Source organism: Oxyura jamaicensis, chromosome 4 (assembly GCF_011077185.1).
Source record: "Oxyura jamaicensis isolate SHBP4307 breed ruddy duck chromosome 4, BPBGC_Ojam_1.0, whole genome shotgun sequence".
Classification (NCBI taxonomy): domain Eukaryota; kingdom Metazoa; phylum Chordata; class Aves; order Anseriformes; family Anatidae; genus Oxyura; species Oxyura jamaicensis.
The window spans coordinates 13,267,993-13,289,344 of NC_048896.1; the positions used below are offsets into that span (position 1 = coordinate 13,267,993).

The 21,352-nt window shown below is 50.6% G+C and overlaps 1 protein-coding gene across 1 annotated transcript; it reads right to left on the reverse strand.

Moving 5' to 3' along the window:
• Positions 1-324: 324 nt before the first annotated feature.
• On the reverse strand, positions 325-20,825 carry CD99L2 (CD99 molecule like 2). The gene is made up of 12 exons (XM_035323483.1): positions 20,746-20,825; positions 12,311-12,367; positions 11,413-11,460; positions 10,488-10,583; positions 10,235-10,315; positions 9,359-9,442; positions 7,885-7,947; positions 6,910-6,936; positions 6,711-6,833; positions 5,273-5,293; positions 4,589-4,654; positions 325-4,155 (listed from the first exon to the last, which is right to left on the reverse strand). The coding sequence occupies exons 1-12, from the start codon at positions 20,798-20,800 to the stop codon at positions 4,091-4,093; spliced, it is 786 nt and encodes a 261-aa protein (XP_035179374.1). The 5' UTR covers positions 20,801-20,825; the 3' UTR covers positions 325-4,090.
• Between the last annotated feature and the right edge of the window lie 527 nt (positions 20,826-21,352).

The following is a 21,352-nucleotide window of genomic DNA, read 5'->3' on the forward strand; positions in this document are numbered from 1 at the left end:
ATGGCAGTGAAATGGACTGAAAACTAAGCTTTAGTGAGTGCAGCCAGGGATACAGGACATTCATTACCTGAGTTTAGTTGCTGGGTAGGCTGAGGAGGGAGAGGGACAGTGAGTGTGTGTGTTTCAATATTTCAATCTTAAAGCTTTTGTAATGATAGGTGTTTTTTCACAAAGAAAACTGGTTTTGGAGGGTTTGAGTGGTTATGTGTTTTTTTTTTTCTTTTATTAAAGTCTTAAGTTATAGAAAAGGTTATGTATAAAAAGGATATGATCCACCTTTTGCAGTTTACTTGCAACATGAAAAAAAAAAAAAAAACAAGTCTATCATGTCTTATTAGACAGTTTATTTGTTGTTTTCCAAAGGTAGTCAAATTCTGATATTTCCCCCCATGACCCTTCCACGCACGTTAGCAAAATTAGTCTTATCTTTTCACAGCAGAACATTCAACCTTCATTTGGTATAGATCGCTTCTGCATCAGTAAACAATGGGCTTTGCTTTTAGATAAGGATTTCACTCAAAAGAAATTATTCTCTAATTTCACAATGCTGTTGTTCCTGAACCTCATTTGTTCCTGGACCGCATTTGTTGCTGAAGCAAATCTGAAGGCCTTAGCCTGTCTACAGTCATTTTGCTTTTTCAGAATTAGAAATGGTACTGTGGACTATTTCCATTTTTATCACAACAAATGAATAGTTAACAATGACAAATGTAGCACTTATAAGTTCCTTAAAAGGGCTGCATGAAAAGGACTGAGCTTATTAAAATGCAAAAAAAAAACTGGAATTCAAGTCAGAGTATTCTAAACTGAATAAACTGATGTCACACTACCCTAAATGCAGAACCTTCTGCAATTGTGCTGAAGGAAAATGCAAGTAATTAATAGAATAAACAACGGAATAAGAGCTGGTTAAGTCCTTTAATTCTGTTTCCTATATAATTGTGAAACCTCTTCTCAATCACATCATTAGAAGCAGCTGTAGTTAAAAATGTGGGGTGTGATGAGAAAAAAAAAGCCCACAGCACAGTTTTACTTAAACTCTCAGGACAGATGTGTATACATAATTTTGGACTCCAGAAAAAAAAAAAAAAAAACTACTTTTTGAGTATTTTTACACCTTTTTTTTTTTTTTAAATAAAGGATGAGAAAGTTCACACCATGTACACAGAATTTATGTGCAAAATTTTAAAAAAATCAATATCCACGTTTAAAGAGAATGGATAGTAATTAAATGAAGATAGTTGGAGGTGTCAGTTGTTTCAGAACTTGGCATCACTACTAGGAAAACACGAATGAACCCTCTCAGTTGCTATAATGCCTGAGATAACAATGGCATGAAGCATGAACTCCCTGTTTCTCAGACACTGATCTGACAGTTCGGATGGAGAAGGAAACAGACTGCAACAAAGCAGCATTTTGAGCCTTAGCTGACATTTAGCACATGAAGGCTTTAATTTTTGTGCAGTTGTTTTGAAGAGAAGACTGGATTTAATTTCTTTACTGCAGTATTTGTCAATGTTTTCCCATTTGAAATGCTGGAGAAAGAATTTTTGAATTCTGTCACTTTGAACTTTTGAAGAAGTGCTCCCTTTCACTGTGCACTTACATTTTTCTGTATATACCTAGAAATATTAACATAGTTTTCACGAGTCATGAAAAAGGCTTCATGAAAATGAGCAACTTCAGTGCTGTTTGCTTCTCAATTCCAAAAGCAGATTTTTTTCTCGGTGAAAGTTTTTTAAAAAACAAAAAAAAACCAGCCTGCAGTATTTGTGAATTACATGCCTGTTTTTTTAATCTCCTAGTGTAACAGTTTCCCAAAGGAGGGTGTTACAGCCTGTAAGCAACCCTAAACACCCCACTGCACTGTCCACTAGACAAACAGGGAGTGCACTGTAAGAGGAATGCGCTAAAACTGATGATCTGCATCTACAGCAAGCATTGTCATCAGCAAAAAGAAATGGAATTACGTTTGCTTGATCTAACCTAGGAAAATGATTCCTAGTGTTCATCAGTGCTCCGTTGCAACGTTTTATCTATAAGAATTTCGTAAAAAACATTTCTCATGCTACAGCTTTCAAATAGGTTTGACTAAGAAAGAAAAAAGTAGATGATGGTGTTTGGAAATGGAGATGCCCAAACTCAGCTGTGTGGCTTTGCTAGAATCAGACCTCCTGCATGGGATGGTTGGAATTCTGCAGACCGTGCTCCCCCATGCAAGTCTTACTCTGGGACTAAGCAAACATACCGAGTGTATTCCATATCTATTTCTTCTGCTTACGGCCTCAGAACAAACGATAATATTTTTTCTAACCCAAGCACATTCATAAAACAAAGCAGCAGTAGTTAGTCAACAGTTGTATTGTAGATAAAGTGTTCTAAATCTATGTGAGGCACCATATATCTGTAGAATTTGTCTCCCTTACAGAATGCTGTAGTTGTTCTGTTGAGCTAGTGTAAGGCTTTAAAAATGCAAGTGTTAAGAAGAGCATAAAGAATTGTGCAGCTGTGGCAAAATACTTACAATGTTACTGGGCAATTTCCTTTCAAATTGAGCTGTTCCAGAGAAATGCTCCTGGGCTCATTCACCTACCTATTGGCAAGGCCTCGTGTAAGTCATGTCTATCTGAAAGCTCTGAATTTGTACATCAAACTGGAAATGCTTTTTTTAGTTCACGTTCACACAGTCTGGGATTTGCAAAACATTACAAAATGCACACATTTTAGGTTTATATATAAATAGTGAGGACTTTTTACACTAGGTAAAGTGAATTTTGCTTCACTTCAGAGCATGCTTTTTCAAGTATTCATTGCTTTGGGAAAAATGCATCAGAAGGTAGCTGTATCCACATTTCAGCATCGGTAAGAAAGGGTTGGGGAGGAAGTATGAAAACCAGTTCTTGCGAGATAGTGAAGGTCGGGTCTGCATAGCAGTACCACTGAGGACGGGGGTGTGTGGGATGGGGTCGCTCTCCTGGCGATAGCACGGTGTCCTGCTGAGCAAGGCTCACAGAGAGCTGCAGGACCCCTGTGGGACAGCAGCAGAGAACCTGTCCTCTCAGGACACCCTGCCTTTTTTAAAGGTTAGGTAGTGACCCAAAGGATGAAGCTTTGTATCCTTTTTCTACCTAATGTGGCAGGAAATGCTCTCAATAGTTGTATAATGATCGGAAGAGAAGGTGGAGAACTCTACGACTCTTGTGGCAGTGAGTTAGAGATGTTACGTGCACACATTGTTTGTTTTCTTTTGGGTTAAATCTGTGGTTTGCTCTATGGATGAGATCTCAATCTGTCCTTGGAAACATCTGAACGTAGTTTTTGTTTTGTCTCAATGACAATATAGGAATCTCATGTCACAGACAAACCCTGTCACTTGGTAACTCTCTTCCGATTTCTACCATAGGCAAGCGTTCAAATGGTATTTGCTACAAGCGAACACTGCAGTTACCTGTGTTTGTGACTTGGCATGAAGATCAGGTCCTCTGATTTGGTCAGAAGCCCAGCGCTGCATGGAGGTGGAGCATCCCCAACTCCTGGTGTGGGAGCAGGGACTCACCTGCCTCAGCCTGAGGCCCTACCTGAGGACATACCCATAGGCACTTGGTTTTAGGTACAGGTACACTAAGGACCACGATCTACCCTCAGGAAACGTGTGGTTTTCATCGCTGCTGCCAGAAGTGACAGCCCATCACTGATGGCAGAAGTTGGCTGGAGGTGACTGACTAAGGGTTTTGAACGGTTTGCTTTGGGTTGCTATTTACAGGCACTTCACTGTCCTCACACCTGTAAGCAATTCTCCTTGAAAAGACCTTGTGATAATCAACCACTGCTGAAGCACCTTCTGTTGGTTTGCATACAACTTGAGACCAAACCTACAGTATTACTTCAATGTAAACATAGCTTGTTACAAAAAAAAAACAACAACAACACGTACTACCATCCTAACCCTAAAGCCTAGAGCAATAAGAAGCCAGTCCAAGCCTAAGTACACATTAAATAGCTTTGGATTCAAATTAAATAAAAAGCTAAATTACAAGCATGTAAGATCTCCGTGTTTGCTGCTGATTCTTTTCTAGCCCCAGGCCACGCTTTAGATCTTTGCACTGTCTTGTTTTGGTGGTTCTGCTGACTGTGTTTCCAGTACTGAATATTTAACTGGAGAGGAAAAAAAAATCATTAATACAATTGCACACAACAGTAACAAAGTGCAAGCAACGGGTGCCAGATACTGGTTGGTTGTATCTGACTTTGGAAAAGCTTTTACAGCAGCCTTGATTATCTGTCACTGAAAGAAGGATCATGCTTTTCTTGTGTAAGACACTTTTGATGGCTGAAAACATGAAAGCTAAATATTAACTGCCACCGTTTGCAGAATGAAATCCTTGGTCTCTTATCACGGCTTTCCTTTGTGTACGATGAAGAGGGAAAGACATTGTAGTGGATGTTTTACAAAAAGCTGCGGCATAACCTAAGTAGTGTCTTCAAAGAGATGCTAGCTCAGTGCAGTGTGAGCACCTTTAAGGAAGTCCTACACTACAGCTGCTTTTGTGGCCAGATGCAGGAAGGTTAAGGAATGCAAAGTTCTCACCTTGGGGTTCCTCGCTTACGACAGCTTCCATGTTTTCCCCTTTCACATATTCTGCATTAAGTCCCTCTGAGAAGTAACAATAAAGAGAGTGAGATGGGAGGGCAGAAAGCAGAAATGATTTGCTTTGATGCTTTAAAATCTCTAGTAATGGGCCTATCTTCTGTAAAAGCTAAGATGCTTTTTTGCAAACTCCTCTGCATTAACAGCAATACAGAAACATCACTAAACCATGACACGCAGCTGAGAAAGCACTGCTGGACTTTCAAGTAACCACAGAGGCGCTCTCAGAAGGCAGAGCTTCCAGTCCCATCCCTTTTTTCTGAGTCTCTTGCTTCACCTTTCCCATGCGAGGAGGCAGCAAGGCTAATTGCTGTGCTAGCACAGCTCAGCTTGCAGAGGTGCATGGACCTGGTACCTCTTCCAGGAGGGACTGCTATGCAGCAGGGGCTGCTTCTAGGCATAGATACATGGTGTACTTCTCATTAAAAGCTAAATTATGCATAGCTGTAAGAAGCAGCTTAAAGCAAAGCTGTGTTGATGAAGCAAAGTCCCAGCACGCGCCCCGCAGCACCAGCACTGCTGAATCACAGGGTCTGCCGAGGGAGCACACGGGCACAGGGTCCCCAAGGCTGCCACGCCACTTTCAAGCAGGGCAGCAGAAGTCAGAGAAAGACAAAAGCCCACCTTTACCTTGTCCCTCTGCAGCTTTGAGGGGTAAGGGACAAAGCAGAACTGGTGTCACAGGCAGTGCTACCGCCCAGTTTGTAGCTGTGCCTCCCACACCCCACGTTGCAGGCACTGCAGCGCTCGGTTTGCAGGCATCTCAACTTTTCTACACATCTAAATGCAGCACAAAGCTCAGCAGGGCCCTGCCGTGCCCCTGCCCGGCTCTGGACAGGCCTGTCCCCACCTCCCCTCAGGGGAAAACAGAGCAGGGCAGCTCCTCGCCAGGGCCGAGCCTGCTCTCCCCGCTTCCAGCAAGTGGTCATCACGCACCACCTCCGCCTCCCCCAGGCCGTGTGTTTTGCTGGGATAACACCAAATGCAATTTATGTTTTTCAATAAAAAGCCACTTCTGCAGTGGCTGACGGCTCTCAGATTTCTGTCACGCATTGCAATGCATCTAAGGCCTGACATTAGCCCAGCATGCCATGTCTGATGGCTTAAATTAATCCTCCTTTATAATTAACTTTAATTTCCTGCCGCCTTTCTGGGGCTTTGTGTGTTTCAGCTTCCCCCTCATCAAAGCCTTTGCTCTCTTTTTTTTAGTTATTTATTCTTGCCAAAATATCATTTAAGTGGGGGGAATATACAAGCATGTTTCATTCCATCACATTCATTTGACTTTCCCTGCTGATCTAATTTACCAAAATGCTCCTGTTTGTTGCAGACACAACTGGGAAAATAGCACGATTCCAGCCAAAGCTTCCAGCCCCCAAACACCCTCCCCAGAGCACAGGAGGCTCTCGGGAGAATTCACTGGATTTATATAAAGAGAGCCTTTTCCAGCTGCTTTCAACTGTCCCATAAGGGCCTGGGGGCTGCCTGCTAAGGCCAGCACCACGCTGCCCCTCGCTTGTCCTTAAACCTTCTGGGAAGGGGACAGCCCCTCAGGACACACAGGTCCCTTATCCCCAGCCACCTGCCTGCAGGTGACATGCCCCCAGCCAATGCCTACAGCACCTCAGGGAGCTTGGCAGCTTAATTTGTATTTAATTGCAGTGATTGCAAAGCACCTGTGGGGGTGGGATGGGATATATCACACACAGCTGTGGCTGCAGGCACTGCTTCAGTGTTACGCTGTTTCCCTGACTGCTGCCTGGTGAGTGTTAACCTCTCACAATAAGAGTTTTTTTTCTCCTCACATTTACCCATGCTTACTTTGGGGTCAGAATTAAGTGTGTGTACAGGGCTGTGCTGGCAGTGGGTGCCCACAAGTGGTGGCTGGTAAACCCGTGCTGTGCTGGGGCAGAGGCAGGGCTCTCCCCTGCCACCCCTTCCTGGGGGCAGAGTGGGGAATTAGTGGAGGCAGAGGGGTGCACGTTCTGCTGGTGTGCCTGACCCACGCTTTGGGCACCTCTGCCCCCTGACCTGATCCCGCCCCCTCCCAGGGGCTGCTTACGCTGGATGCTGAAGCAGAACTTCTTCTGCTGGTAGGAGATGTAGCTGGAGACAGCCCCCACAAGTGCCATGGCCAGGGCGCTGGCGATGCCGGCGATGGTCCCCGTCTCCACTATGTTGCTGCCTGTAGGGCACAGAAAGGCACTGGGTGGTGGGGGGCACCCATGGCCCCGCTCCCCCCAAGACCCCATGGTCCCTACCTTCGTTGTTGGTGTTGCCCCCGGCACCTGCAAAAGAGGGGAGCCTGTCAGTGACCCTGGTACAGCCATGTTCCACCTGTGGCCCCGCTCACCCCACACCCCTGGGCTGGCACACGGGGCCCTCATTCCTGCGCTGCTCTCATAGCAATGTGAGGGTAAATGAGGTGTCAGGCAGAGGTAGACAACATCCCCATGCCATCAAAAGGAGATAACCGGCTGAGCTCATCATGCCAGGGCATCTTTACATAGCTTAAAGTCTGTTTTAAAGTCACCTTCCCTGGAGAAAGGGGATCGGGAGACGAGATGGTTCCTGCTGGAAGCTGTAGTTGTCAGCGAGGCGCTTAAATCGCGAGTAGTGGAAGCAGGTCAGCGCAGTATTAATGTCTCCAGTGTGGTTTGTCCTTGGCACAATGATTCATTAAATGTTGATTGGGCTTGTGGAGTTCACTGTCTTTAACTCGGCTGCTTTTAATATTGAATGCTGTGGATCCTCCTGCAGGTATAGGCAGTGCCGCTGCTCCCTCCGAGTGTCCAGCCATGCGTGGTTGCGCCTTGAGGGCCGAGTGTAGGCCGGCGCCATGTTAGGGCACAGAGGCTGGGGGACAAAGGTCCCATAAAGCCTCAGGTGGACAGGAACAGGCATGGCTGACTGGAGATAGGAGGCTGAAGGCCTCTTCTTCTGACCCCACCAGCCATGGCCCTGGTGCCAAGCGGTGGGAGGCAGCTTCAGTGTCTCCTGAAGGCAGCCGTGGTGTGGGCTGACGTGTCAGGCTCCAGGGCCACCTCATGCACAGGCCGCTGGTATGGGGGGATATGGCTGAGCCCACCGATCCCCTCAGGTCCATCGGGGGGTCCCAGGGGTCCCCTCCCCACCACAGTGGTAGGGGTAGATGCCTTCTGGGAGGCCCCAGGGCTCAGCCATTGTCGCTGTGCCTCAGGCTGGGGACGCAGACCCACCTGCAGGCCTGTGCTTACCTTTCTTCTTGTCAGGGCTGTAGCCTCCGTCCACGATGCCAGCCAGGTCGTCATCTGAAAATGCTTTAAAAATAACAACAAAAGCTGGTCGGAGCCCGAAGGGAAATCGTCACCTGCAGCTGAGGGTCTGGCAGCTGCCTTCCCTGGGGGGGGTGTAAGAAAATAGCCTAGAAAGCAGCAAATGTAATGGAAAGGAAAAAGTGTGTGGCTTGACTGGGGTGAGAGAGGTCAGGGAAGCTGGGTGCCAGCTGTCCTGGTGTCTGTGTCTGTCCTGGTGTCTGTGGATGCTCCTGGGAAGCGCAGAGGAGCTGGAAATGGGACTCTGGGAGACTCTGGTCCCCTGCAAGCATGGTGTGCCTGAGCAGGATGGGCTTCCAGCAACCTGCAGGGAAGTGCAAAGGCTGCAGTATTCATCTCAGTATTCCCTACAACCTGTCTGGCTGTCTGAGGAGCTCGGCTGGGTTTTCTGTGCAGCCTGGGCTGAGTGCATGGCTGACGGGTGCGTTGCCACCAGTGGCTCCCGGCTGTTCAGTCCTCAAGCAAGGACAGAAAGAGGTTAATGAGCCGTTCCACTTCCCTCGCAATTACAGAGCGTTAGCAAAATGTTCAACCTCAAATTATTTTCTTTTAAGCTCATAAAAGAGGTAATAATTGACTTTAAGTCTTGCTTGAAAGAGAAGAGAAATGTGGAACAGGAGTTAGCAGCAGAATTAGTAAAGCTATTGAGCTTTGACTTTTCAGCCTGGAAAGAGACTTCCTTGCTCACTAGCTTACCACAAAAAATGGTTTATGGGTTTAGTAATGAGTGTAAAAAAAAAAAAAAAAAAAGACCAGAACCCAGAGAGGTCAAAAGCAATGCAAGGTGCAGCAATGCTGGGGAAGCGTGTGGCTCTTGGCTCCGTGGCTGGCTCCCAATGAGTGCCATGTCCCAGCCATTCAACACCTCAAACCTTCCTGTAGGAGTCTAATACTCCAACAAGCCCAGAATATCAAAGTGCAGACAAGTCACCTAGTTAATACAGCCTAATAAAATACCTGACTATTAATTACATGTGTGAGCAGGGTATATGGCCATCTCGACATCCATAAACTTGCTGTGCAAAGTCTGTTTTCTAGCTCCTGTGCTCGAGGGAACAATCCTCTCAGACAAACGACTCATTCACTGGAGTATTTTAGAGATGGAAAAGTCTCCTGGCCTGTGGCGTGTGCTGTGCCAGGGCTGAGGCTGCTCTGGATTTATGTCTTGGCAATGACTGCAAACCCCAACAGCACTCGGTTAAATAGCTGTCGGGTATGGGGACAAGGTGAATGTAGCAGAACCACCACGGCCCAGACAAGGCATCGCCTTTCTTTCTGCTCTCCCCCCCCCCCCTACTTCTTGCAGCAATCCATTGCGTCCAACCCAGGGACATGTGGCTGATGGCACAGCACCGTCATGAGCAGGATGGCAGGGAGAGGGGAAATCCACACATACCTTCACCAGGTCTCAAGTTTGGCTGCCCGCCGCCCTTCATATCGTTGCTATCATCCAAGGCATCGGCCAAGTCCAATTCCTTCCCTACAAAACATCGCAGCAGTGTGGGAACCTCCTTAATGACAATTAGTCAAGGAAAGGCTCAGCTTTGCTAGGGACCAGCGTCACTGGAAGCAGCAAAGCCCCTGATGTCATTGCTTCCTGGTGTGGCTATGTGCTGTCAGGGGGATGCTCTGAACCTGCCCCAGCGCTGCTGTACTGAAACACAGAAATCGCCTAGTTTCACAGATCGAGCCCAGGAATCACACAAACTGCACCAGACATAAGTGGTCAGAGCAAAGGTGGCATGATGGGAATGCTGGCAGGGGCATGGGTGTCCCGCAGCGCCCACGCCATCGTGAACTACCTCTGACCCCCTGGCTTAGTGATATTTTTTATTTTTTTTTCCTCTCCATAAAATGCACAGTTGGTATCCTCAGGAGCTTGACTCGAACAGAGCAGCCTTCTATTGCCTTCGCTAAATGGCAGCTAAAAATGTGGAATGGAGCCAACCTGAGTTTCTCAACCCACTCGCTAGCTTGTAAATAAGTTTCTTCTCATCCAAAACCCATGTTGAGCCCGGGAGTGCCTTTTTGCCCAAAGCTCTGCCCAAACAGGCAGCAAAGGAGCCTGTGAGCTGGGCGCACAGAGACCCAAGCAGCAGCCCTGGTGGGGAAATGCAAGCCCCCTGGGCGGAGGAGGTGTGCGGTGATGCCGAGGTGCCCCATCCGTGGAGTGCTTCTGTGTGGTTTAATTATTCTGGGCCTTTTTCCTGCCTCTCCTGTGAATACACAAAACAAAGGCTGGAGGCAGCAAGGCTGGGGAGTTTGTGCTCACCTGGGTTATGCTTGGGAGGAGGCCGCGTGGTTTTTGGCCGCTTGGTTGTGGTGGTGCGGATGACGTCCCCAAAGCTGCTGTCTGAAAGTGTGTGGAGGAAAGAACAAAACCACATTACCCTCCCAAATGTGCATCTGGCAAGCACCACAGGGCACCCCCCTCCCTGCCACCATGGGCTCTGGGTCCCCCTGCACCAGGGCATGCATCAGCAGGGCTTCAATTTCGGAAGGGCACGAGCAGGGCCGTGGGGTACCTGGCTTCCCCGGCCGAGGGAAGGGCTTGGGGGTCGGCTTGGCTGGTCTGGTGGTGGTCTCCAGAGGGTCATCGAAGTAATCGGCCAGATCAAACTCTGTTGTGGGAGAGAAGAGACTGGCAAGTGGCAGTGCTGGCAGCTCCACTTGGGCAGCCCCTGGTATTTGTCACCGCTCGGTGCCTCAGGGGTATATCTGGCCAGATCCAGACCAGGGGAGTCACCAGGAGCAAAACTCTCACGTCAGAGTGAATCTAAGCAGTGTCCTGGAACGGGGCACGTGCTGGGGATCTGGCCAGCCAGGGCACCTGACCGGCACTGTCAGAGAGATGGTTTTTCCCTGGGTGGGAAAATGTCACCAGACTGGCGCCATTCAGTGGGAGTCAGGGATGTCCTGGAGGAAAAGCAGAAGCAGAGACATCCTCCGGGCTCCTCCTGGGAGGAAAGCCAGCAGGTGCCGCACGGGCAGAAATGAAAGCCCTCGCACAGCCGAGCTGTGGTCTGTCTCCTCCATCAAGATACTGCAAAGCGTGCAAAACTCAGCCTTGGCCATAAATGTTCTCACGCCGCCTGCCTTCAGAATGGACAGAAATATCAATATTGCATTTACTTAGGTGCACAGACCTGGGAGGGGAGGCAGAGGAGGCGAGCAGCTGAGGCTCACACAGATACACAGTCAATGGAGAAGATGTCTTGGTGCGGGTGGAAAAGCTCATGCAATGCAAGCAGGCACTGCAGCGCAGCTTTTGGCAAACCGAGGGGAGGTGGTTTATTGAAAACCACAGGCAAAGTTACGTCTGGGGCACCCAGATGGGCAAGCGAAGGTTTCTGCACCGGAGTCTCTGCCAACACGGCATGCAGCCAACAGGGTGGCTGGCGTGGTGCAGCCGCAGGGTTTTGCTTAAGTGATACCAGTGCAAGGTCTCACCTCTCCCTCCTGTCCCGCCAGATGGCTTCTTGGCTCCCTTAGGAGTGGCTGTGGCAAAATGGGGGAGAAATGTTAGTTTTGGGCAGCACTGGAAATGTCACCTCTGGTCTGATGAGTGGCCAGGACTTGCTGGCACGCCCTCAGCTTTACAGCCAACCCTCCATGCCTGCGTTTGTCACCATGGAGCCCACACCTGTGACACCCCCAGGCTGTGACCCCACATATACAGCAGGAGCCCAGTGCAGGATCCGTCCCAGAACTTTCTAGGGGCTCGGCTGCGACTGACACCCAGCAGAGAACTGGAATAAACTTCCTCCAGGAGACAACAGCAAACAGAGCAAGGATGGGTACTGCATAGAGCAGCGTGGAAAACAGCAGCCAGCTCCCCATCAGCTTGGAGGAGTTCAGGAGACACCCCGATGCTCAGTGCCCAGCTCTCCTGGCCACTCCCATGCCAAAACAAGCTGCTGTCATCTTTACAGGTTGGATTTCTTTATTTTTTCATCACTTTTATTTTACCTGTAAACCACTATCCATTAACATCAGCGTTACCAAGTATATGAATAAACTATGAGCAAGAGTTGCGGTTGCTCCGTTCCTACTAATTTCCATCTGAATACCGCTGGGCTTCAATTCCAGCGTGCTGTTATGATCTGATGGGGTCTGGCTGCTGACTTCCCTTGCTCTCAGGCTGCTGCGATGCAGAGGTTTCAGACCCTCTTACAGCTCTCACTTTGCTTGTTGGTACTTCTGGTGCGATCGCAGGAGCCGACACCGCTCACAGGGAGCTCCCCAGTACCCCCAAGTGTGAAAAGGGAGTGGGGTGCCAGCAGGCCTGGTGCAGAAATGTCATTGATCAGATGACATTTTAATATATGTAAAAACAAACTTGACTTACGCTGTACGGGGCCGAGGGCATCTTCTAGGCTGAAGCCCCCTGTGTCGTCCCCATAACCTGCAGACAAAGAATCAGCACAGGTTTGACTTGCTCCACACGGCCTCAGTCACCTCTAAATACGGTCTGGCTAGATGCGCTTGCTCAAATTGCTTTAGTTTATAGAGGGCTTTCTGCTTTTTCTCTAAACCTGACCCATCATCAGTGGTGAGGAAGACATCAGCCTTCCCTGCATCCTGTGACTGTTAAATTGCAGAGCAGTCGTCTCTGGCTTTTCCATTTGTTTGCCTTAATAGATGCGGTATAAAAACACACGCTACGCTTGAATTTGTCAAGCAGAGCCTACCAATTCATCTCACTGGCTGCCACTCACCCGTGGCTGTGCTCCTGATTACAGGTTTGCTAAACACCAGGAAAACACTGGAAAGCCACCAACAAATTGGGTGAGAAGCCAGGAGAGCGCACGCACCGCTTCTTGGGAAGTGTCTTCCGATACCACGGATGGAAACGCTGCTGCTGGCTGCAACCCCAGCAGAATATTTCGGGTATCACCTGCATTCTCCTGCCGTGGCCGTGTGCGCCAGGAGCAGGGCGAGGAACTCAGCCACGCGGTGCTCGAGGTGCCCGCACCAGCTCAGCACCACGCCACATCCCGGGGATAACCACACTGCGCCGTGGGCCTGTGCGCCGGGCCGGCTAATCCTGCCGCTCTCCGTCTTTTCCTGCATCACGTTAATTACTGTTGACTTACCCTAGTTCTGACTGTATTTGTCTTGATAAATTCATGCTTTTACATCTCGGAGCATGCTGAGTAATTAATATCCTTTGGGTTTGCTAAGCACTGCCGCACTGCGAGAGAACATTAAAATGGCTTTCCTCTTATTCCTACTGCTAAATGGATTTAGCTGGTGCCACCTGAGCTCCAGCGTGCTTCATGAATAAATTTGAAGCTTTACTGACAAGGACAATAACACCAAAAATGCACCAGCCCATCGGAAAGCAGGTATCAGCATTTCAGAGGAAAACTTGTACAGGGAGTGGTCACCGAGCACTGCAGCGCCTTCAGCTCTGCTTTCGGCCACTCATGCACCACGTCTTGTTCCGTCTGCCGTCTTTAAACAGAGCCCCAGCGACCTGTGCTACTACTGGTAGTAATACCAGCAAGAATCTATTTGGACTTGGGAATCCCCCAGGTGTCGGTACAGGCTAATGATAGATGGCCAGCTAATTGGATCCGCCAGCACCTTTAGGTCAGGCAGGGGGTGTTACAGAGACGTAATGCACCTTTACGGGGTCGATAAGCACTGCTCCTGGTGAAGGCAGGCTGCGTGCTCGCCAGCAGGTAAGGGCTGAGCTCTGCTCCGTGTTTGGTCGCTGTTACACAGCGACGAAGCACGCTTTGCAGCCAGATGCTTAAAGTCCAGGCCGTGCTTGTTCAACTCGTACCAGCAGCTCTTTGGGTGCTGCGCCCTGCTCTGTCCCAGCAAATCCCTCTGCTCCACGAGCAAGTAGTGGTAGGAGTCACAAAAAGCCCCCAAATCCTGTCCTGTGCTCTGAAGTGCTGCCTGGCACAGGCTGTCTGTGCATTATGGGCTGGGAGTGCTCCCCAGGAGAAGCCGGGGCTCGCTGTTGCCGACGCAGGTCTGCGATGCACGCTGAGCGCACACACCTCTTTAGGACCTGCCCACGCTGCCTGCAGCCTTGCAAAGGACTATAAAAATGCTCCTATATATTTATAGGACTCAGGAAAACATCCGCTGATTGCTCGGTGTCAGGGAGCAGTACGGGATCTTTGGGGTTTATGGCTAGGTGGTGGTTTAAGGTTTTTCTGTATGGGGTTTTTGGCACAACTCAATCTCTGGACCACACGTTGCTGGGATGGGAGGTGATGCAGTGTCACAGGGTCTCTCAGGTCCCAGTGCCGCTTTTAACCCCCCCTTTAAATCTCTTTGGGAGATAAAGGAGCGCTGGGTGCAACACAGCCCCTGCCCCACGTACGGGCTCTGTGCTGCCCTCGCCCTGCGGTTACTGTCGGCTGGTGCTGGAGCATCCTCAGGGCTGCAGGTTTATGGGGAAAGGACAGGTGAACGAGACATGTTTTCCCTACTTTTCTTCAATGCAGCAACCTAAAGAAACAAACCCGGGCACCTTGCAGCATGTAACACAGATTCCCAAATGCTCAAGCCGGGGAGGGAAGGACAGGGCTGAGGTGCTGCAGCTTCCCCTTGCCTTGCCTGGGGTATTTTGACTCCAAGCCCGCTGCTCTCTGAAGGTAGAAGGGGTTTGTGCCTTAATGCATTCTCTCCTCGTTATTTCCTGTAGCAGGCAGCGCAAACACACGATTGTACTCGTCAGCTTTTCGGCTGTACACTTATATATATATTCTAACTAAGCCTCGCTGTTTGACAAAGCTGGAATTACAGTACCGTAACTCACACCAGTACGCTGTCAGGCACTCCTAGCAGCGCGCCCGTTTCCATTTTCAGTGCCAGCCCACGTACCTCGCCGTGCAATACGGGCGTGCTCGGCTTCCTGGGGAATTTGCAGCCCGTGACGGGGCGAGATTGGCAGTCTGGATGAGCACAGCAAAGTGCAGAGCAGGTACAGGGCTGGAGGGGAGAATCCCAAGGTGCGCTCCGGTGCCTCCGCGATAGGAAGCAGCTCCTGCCCCTAGGACTGCCCCCCCGGTGGGCACGAGGCGATGCTGCTGTCCCCGTTCTCCACTCCCAGCAAAACATTTTGATTTCCAGAAGTACTAATCAAAATCGCTCTTGATTATGGCAAAAACAACCTCTGCTGTATTTTTTTTTTATGCAATTAACAAGGGTATATGGTAATTCCAAGCAATCTTGCTCTTGAGATTAAAGGAAAGCCTGCCAGGAAGCACATGAATAAAGCTTTAAGATGAGAATTTGCATAATGAAGACTTGCTCTGTGCGGAAGGACTGATGGCTGAGACCTGCTAACAGCAAGGCCAGCAGGAGCTGCGTGACCCGTGCCCTGTGCACCCAGCAGGAGCCGCTGCCACCTGAGGTCCCTGCGCATCCTTTCCCCACCCAGGTGGACAGACGGACCCCCGGCTGCTCGCAGAGCCACAAGAGCCCCAGCTCTGGACCTGTCTGCAAGAAGATGAGCTCTCCCATCAGGATGCTCTTCAGGCCTCTTTTCCTTCCCTTCCAGCTCTGGTTTCAGTGCCTTGACCTTCTAAAGCTGGGAGGGGGCTGCAGACCCCGAACTTCCCCGCTCCGAATCCTGGCAAGGGGACAGTGAGCGCCTGGGTCAGCTCCCAGGACCCGCTCCACATCACAAGCTTGTGAGGTTCCCGAGGCTCCCTAGCATCTCCACACCACGGGCAGGTGACAAGCGTCCCACACAGCTTTGCTCAGATGATCGATCCTTGCGGTTCGTGCCCAAGAAGAGGTCCTGGTGTGTGCCACATTCCAGCCGGTCCAAAAAATGCTCTGGCTATTCCCAGGGGACTGCATCGGGAGAGGATGCCTGCATGTTTCGGAGCACGAGCATCTCCCTCCGAGGAGCAGGAGCCAGCCGGGGGCACGCACGCTGTCCCAGCCCTCCTGGCCACCAGGCAGCAGGAATTGCCCATCCGCTGCCACCCCGCAGCACGTGGGACCCACGGACCCAGCTCACGCAGCTTGCCGTCTTCGGTGAAGGTCAGAAAACGTGGGAGGCTCCTTTTCCTTGCTTTCCATTACTGCGGGCGTTTTCCTGCTTTTCTGCATGCTGTCCAAGCAGCGTTGTTACACACAGCCATTACGGGCTGCGCTCAGATCTATCATTTGATTTCTGCTTACACGTTAAGTAATGACTCTGAATTTGCCTAGGGCCAAAGATGCCTGTTTATAAACCAGCCGACAAATTACGGCACGAAAGCATTTTGTTCCTAACCCTGCGCAGAACAGCTAATGACAAAGCCACGGATGCAGGAGCCCAAAGAAAACCGAGGCAGGAGATTAAGTGCTTATCACCTGATTCCCAGCGGAGAGACAGCACTCTCATCAGATAAAGATCAAGTGAAGATGTTGTCGTTAAAAGTAGGTAAATAGGGAATTACACGGTAAAAACGCTGGTTCATCACTTGGGATGTGCTGCTGGTTTAGTCTCCCACTACCGGAGAAGTTTGCCAGGGAACCAGCGCGGTTTGCTACTCACCTGGCATGAAACAATTTACATGTATAAACCCAGGAGCTCACAGAGCTCAAAGAGAAGTCCACCACTGAAGCTCAGCCCTTCTCACCCAATTTGTGGTTACCCAAAAGGGAAATGTGATTGCTGTTCCTCAGGTAAGTCCTGCTTCCTTCCCCCCACAACCTTTTAAGAAGCCTCAGACCTCAGTGCCACACAGGTGGCCTCCTGGACCTCGATGAGAAGAGCACGACTTGCAATACCCCACTCGTTAAGGAGAGATGCTGATCGCTGCCGCTGTGCGTTAGGTCATCGTATGAATGAAAAGCAGAAGTATGAATGGAAGTAAGAGTATGGCAGCTCCAGAATACCACGGTAACACAAAATGCTCGCAGAAGAAACCAAGTACTCGAGGAAGAGCAATACTAGGCAGGCGCAGGTCCTGGCTACAAGCTGGGTGGCTTCCACCACCACCACCACTTGCAGCACGGCCGTTTCTTATTCAAGCACAGAGGCTATGCATGCCACCAGTTGTGTAAAACCTCTCCTTTTCCCTTTTTTCAGCCAGGGGCCTTTCCCTCTGGCTTGCTCGCTCAGGACTGCAGGGCAGAGGCCCGGGAAGGCTTTCTGCTGCTGCCACAGGATGACCCCTTCTGCTGGCCGGCCCCGTTCCCCTCCCACAGGACAGAGCTAGGGCTGTGCTACTGGGATCTCATCACCGGTCTCATGCCCTGCTGCTGCATAAAGCTCTCCCTCCTGCCTCCGACCACCCTGGGTCTGCGCCACAGCTCCCACCGAGCTCACAGCCACGTGCGTGTCCTCCTGAAGCAGGATGTCGGGCAGCCTCCCTGCCTTTGGCAAGTCCTTTCTATTCAGGTTCTTCTGTGCATAAGCACAGGGAGAGTTTCAAAGAGCAAGCAAAACGCCGAGCAATTCCCGTTTTCCAGCCCCGTGCTGCACCCGCCTGGCCCCACGACCGCTCCTCGGGCCATGGCTCTCCGCTGCCTTCTGAGAAGCGCTTTTCGCTCGGCAAATGCCTTCTCGTGCTCGCCTCCCAGATCACAGCTAGCAAACCCAGCATCTGGATCCCCAGCTTTGAAGTCTCCTTTTCAAGAGAAGGCCTTTCATGTTTTGCCTTTTGATATGCGGCATTCATCTTCCCCAATCCTGCTCTATTCAAGTTCTTCCCCCAGTTGTGAATTACACCAGTCGGATTACAAAGGATTTATTGCAAAGGTTTTCTCTTTGCCATGGGAGTGATGTAGTTTCTTAAACATATGTTTTGCTATTAGAGTGGCGGCAGAAGCGGTGTCTAATAAAAACCCCCCTTTTCCTTTAGTTAACTATAAAGTCAGTGCCTCAAACCTCCAGGAGCTGGTTTTGTAAGGAGAAACAAATTTGTTTTTAAACTGAGCGGTCCTAAAAGTTGAATCTAGTCAACACTGGAGATCAATAGACTGTTCTGGTTTATGTGCTGTAAGGGTTGAAACGGTTGCAACAGATGTAAGGAAGAAATTACATTTTTGTACAGGGGAAAAAAAAATCAAGAGTGAAATAGCCATTTCCAAGCACAGGTATCACCCAGCTAGAGGAAGAGGTTCTGAAATACAGGCAGAAATATGGAAAATAATTATTTCTAAAGCTCCATACAAAATACCTGGGCATAACACATTTAATTAATTCGTATTTGTTCAAAGATCAGAGATAATTTGTAAGAAAACTAATTTAGCTTCTCCCACTTTGTCAGAAACGCTATCAAAGTAAAAATTATTCTTTAAATGTATTCCTTTGACTCGCTGCCGATACCTAGTAATTATAAATTTTATTACATAACAGTGGATAATAACTAAGGCTTTTAGTAAACGTAGATGCCTCGCCCGAGGCTGCTACCTAGCTCAGCACCGATGCCAGCGCCGAACTGCGCCTTTCGCTCCTCTGCCACGCAATTCCTCCCTCCTGCCAGGAGGGCAGTCAGCGGTCCCTGCGGTGCTGGCAGGTCACCGGGCGCTGGCAGAGCTGCCACCACCGCCGCTGTGGCAGAGGCAAGCCCGGACAGCTGGGCAAACACCTGGCGAGGAGCTGGCTCCTGCTGGGCTCGCCACTGGCCACCGCGGCGCGCACAGGGGGTGCAGGGGAGCTGCCCGCAGTGACCACAGCCATCTGCGCAACAGTTAGCTCTAATTATGCTGTCGAATATCATTTTCTCATTTAAGTAATTATTGTAATTGCTGGTGGGACATTGCTGTCGCACTTGAGCGGAGAGGTATCCGTCAGAGGCTGCCTGCTAGGACGTGGGATGGCAGTGCCAGGAGTTGCTTGTCTCTGCTGGTGCTGCAGCTCCAGAGGATGCACCAAACTCTATCGCTCGGTTGTAATCACTTTGTAATTGCTTTTCGAGTTTTTCTTGCACAATGTAAAGCATAACACCTGGACAGGACCCTTCCGAGAGGCCCGTGAGAGGTAACCTTGCACTCCCTGCAGGAGCAATGACCTCAGGTGTCACGTTTGCCATTTCCATTAAAACATCAGCGCGTTTCTGTCCAAGCTTATGATGAGGAGAGTAAAAAAAAAAAAGGCACAAGAGTGTGGAAAGTTCCTTGCCTGACTGTTTTGTTTATCATTTTGGACAACCATTGGGCTAACCCTGAATGACTCAAACATAACTACTTGTTCCTGGAAAAGCCACAGAGCTGCAGATTTAAAAAATCATGCAAGGTGCTAGCAGAGCTCAGACTCCATGGTAATTCTCTGGAGCAAAAAGGCTTCACAAAGCAATACCTACCATATTTTTTTCAGTTCAAAAGTGTTCAGTTTGCTCCTGCTGCAGCAGAGATCCATATTATTCTTGTGTTGGTGGCTGATACGGATCTCAGCTGCACAAATCACACTCAATACTGGTTTCGCTGCATAGTTTGCTCTCTGACACGGAGAGCACCAAAGAAACTTGATTTCTATTACCACTGCATGGCGGAGCTGGGGCTGAAAGCCCCAAGGGACAGCTCCGCCTTGGAAACCCACTTCTTATCGCTACCTTGTGCTCTCCTGTGGCCACTTCAGTGCTCAGCTGGCAAACGGCTCCCAACACCTCTGCAAGAGCCACGTGGCAAGGCTGAAGCTGCCTGCCAGGACCTGATGCCTGCTCTGTGCAGAAAAGGCTGGAGGTGCCAAGCCCCCTCCTTACCCTTGTGCAGTCATTCTCATGGAATGGGAATGCTCAGCGCAGCTCAGACAGGGCCAGACTGAGCGTTGTTCAGCTACCTGCGAAGCCTGTCACCAGCGGAGATGATTTGCGAACCTTTTGAGTGAAATCCATTTTGATGCAAACACAGCCAAGGATGTTTAAGGGCTGGACCCTGCAGCCCAGCCCTTAAGAATGAAACAGAGCAGCGTTTTTCCTTGGCCGTGCTGCAAGCAGCACAGAAGGCAAACAGCTTTACTGCTGACTAATCACTAACTTGACATTTTCATCTAAAATCAGGACTTCACACCCAGCCTCTCAGCTCTGTCTGCCGAACTGACACCCGCATTTGGAAACGCAGCCACCGAGCAGGAGCAGCCTCGGACCGCACCGCAGGTGCCCGGCAGGTAAGGACCCAGATGGAGCTCACCTCCGGGCTGACTCATGGCAAGCCTCGGCGCTTCCAGCAGCACAAACTGCTCGCTGCCACCTTATTCTTCATCGCAGCACTGCCCTTCTGCAACATAGCTGCGTTTGACGGATGCTTCCTCGCCAAAAAGGGATTTTTAGAGAACTTTCCTAGGGCCTTTTACATTATGGTTGACTGTTTTATCTGCGTGACCTTAAAAAAGGACTTTCTTTTCTATTAAGAAATGAGAAACGGAGAGCTTTTTAAGAATACTTTAAAACGAAGAAATGAAGAGGTAGGGTAAGCATCGAATGCATGATTTCGCCACCCAAGAAAACAACAACAACAAAAAAGCGCTCGTTTCTTTCTATCCGCAAAGCTCGCTGCCCCGCTGGGACTGATGCCTGGGCTGGCCCCTGCCCGTCTGCAGAAGCAGCGAGGACGCAGTCCGCAAATCTGGGTCGCTCGGAGGGGAGGCGACCCTGCTGCCCCCCTGGGCTGCCGCAGCGCGACCGCCCCAACCCCAGCCCCTGCCCCAATCCCAACCCCAGCCCCTGCCCCATCCCCTGCCAGAGCCCCGGTCGCCTGCCCGCCGCCGAGCCCCCACCCCCGGCCGCCCTTTCCCTGCGGCACCGCGGACGATGGAGGGGTGACGGCGGCCACCCCCCACCCCCCCCCCGGCCCCCTGCCAGCCGCCCCTTCCCCTACCTGCGGCCAGCAGCGCGGCCAGGGCGAGGAGGCGCAGCGGGCGGCGGGCGGCCATGTCGCGGCGGGGCTGCGCCTCTACCGCCCGGCCTCCGGGGCGGGGCTGCACAAAGCCCGCCTCGGCGCCGCGGCCCGGTCTGCTCCTGGGCTTTGGGGGGGCCTCGGGGCCTTGCTGTGTGCTACCCGGAGGTCTTTCAGCCGGGAAGGGTTGTGCTGCAGGTCGGCCTCCTGGCCCGCGGGCTGCCTCCTGGGGCTGGTGGGCAGCGGGCGCTGGATGCGCTCCTCTCGTAAAAGGGGAGGAGGGGGGGAATAGTTAGAGTCATAGAAGCATTAAAAGGCCTCCAAGATCATCTGGTCCATCCCATCAGGGTCACCCACTAAACTGTGTCCCTAAGCGCCACGTCCAGCCTCTCCTTTAACACCCCCAGGGACGGTGGCAGCTGGGTCACCGCAGTTTTAGCAGTGATGCAGCTGTGCCAGGGCCTCCTCCATCCCTGTGAGCAGCTCATGGGAGACAGCAAGCAAACAGGCCGTGGTGGGGTTGCAGTCCTTCCCCTGTGAAAGTAGGAGCTGGTGGGATAGCAAGGGGAAGGATGCTGCAGGCCTGCTG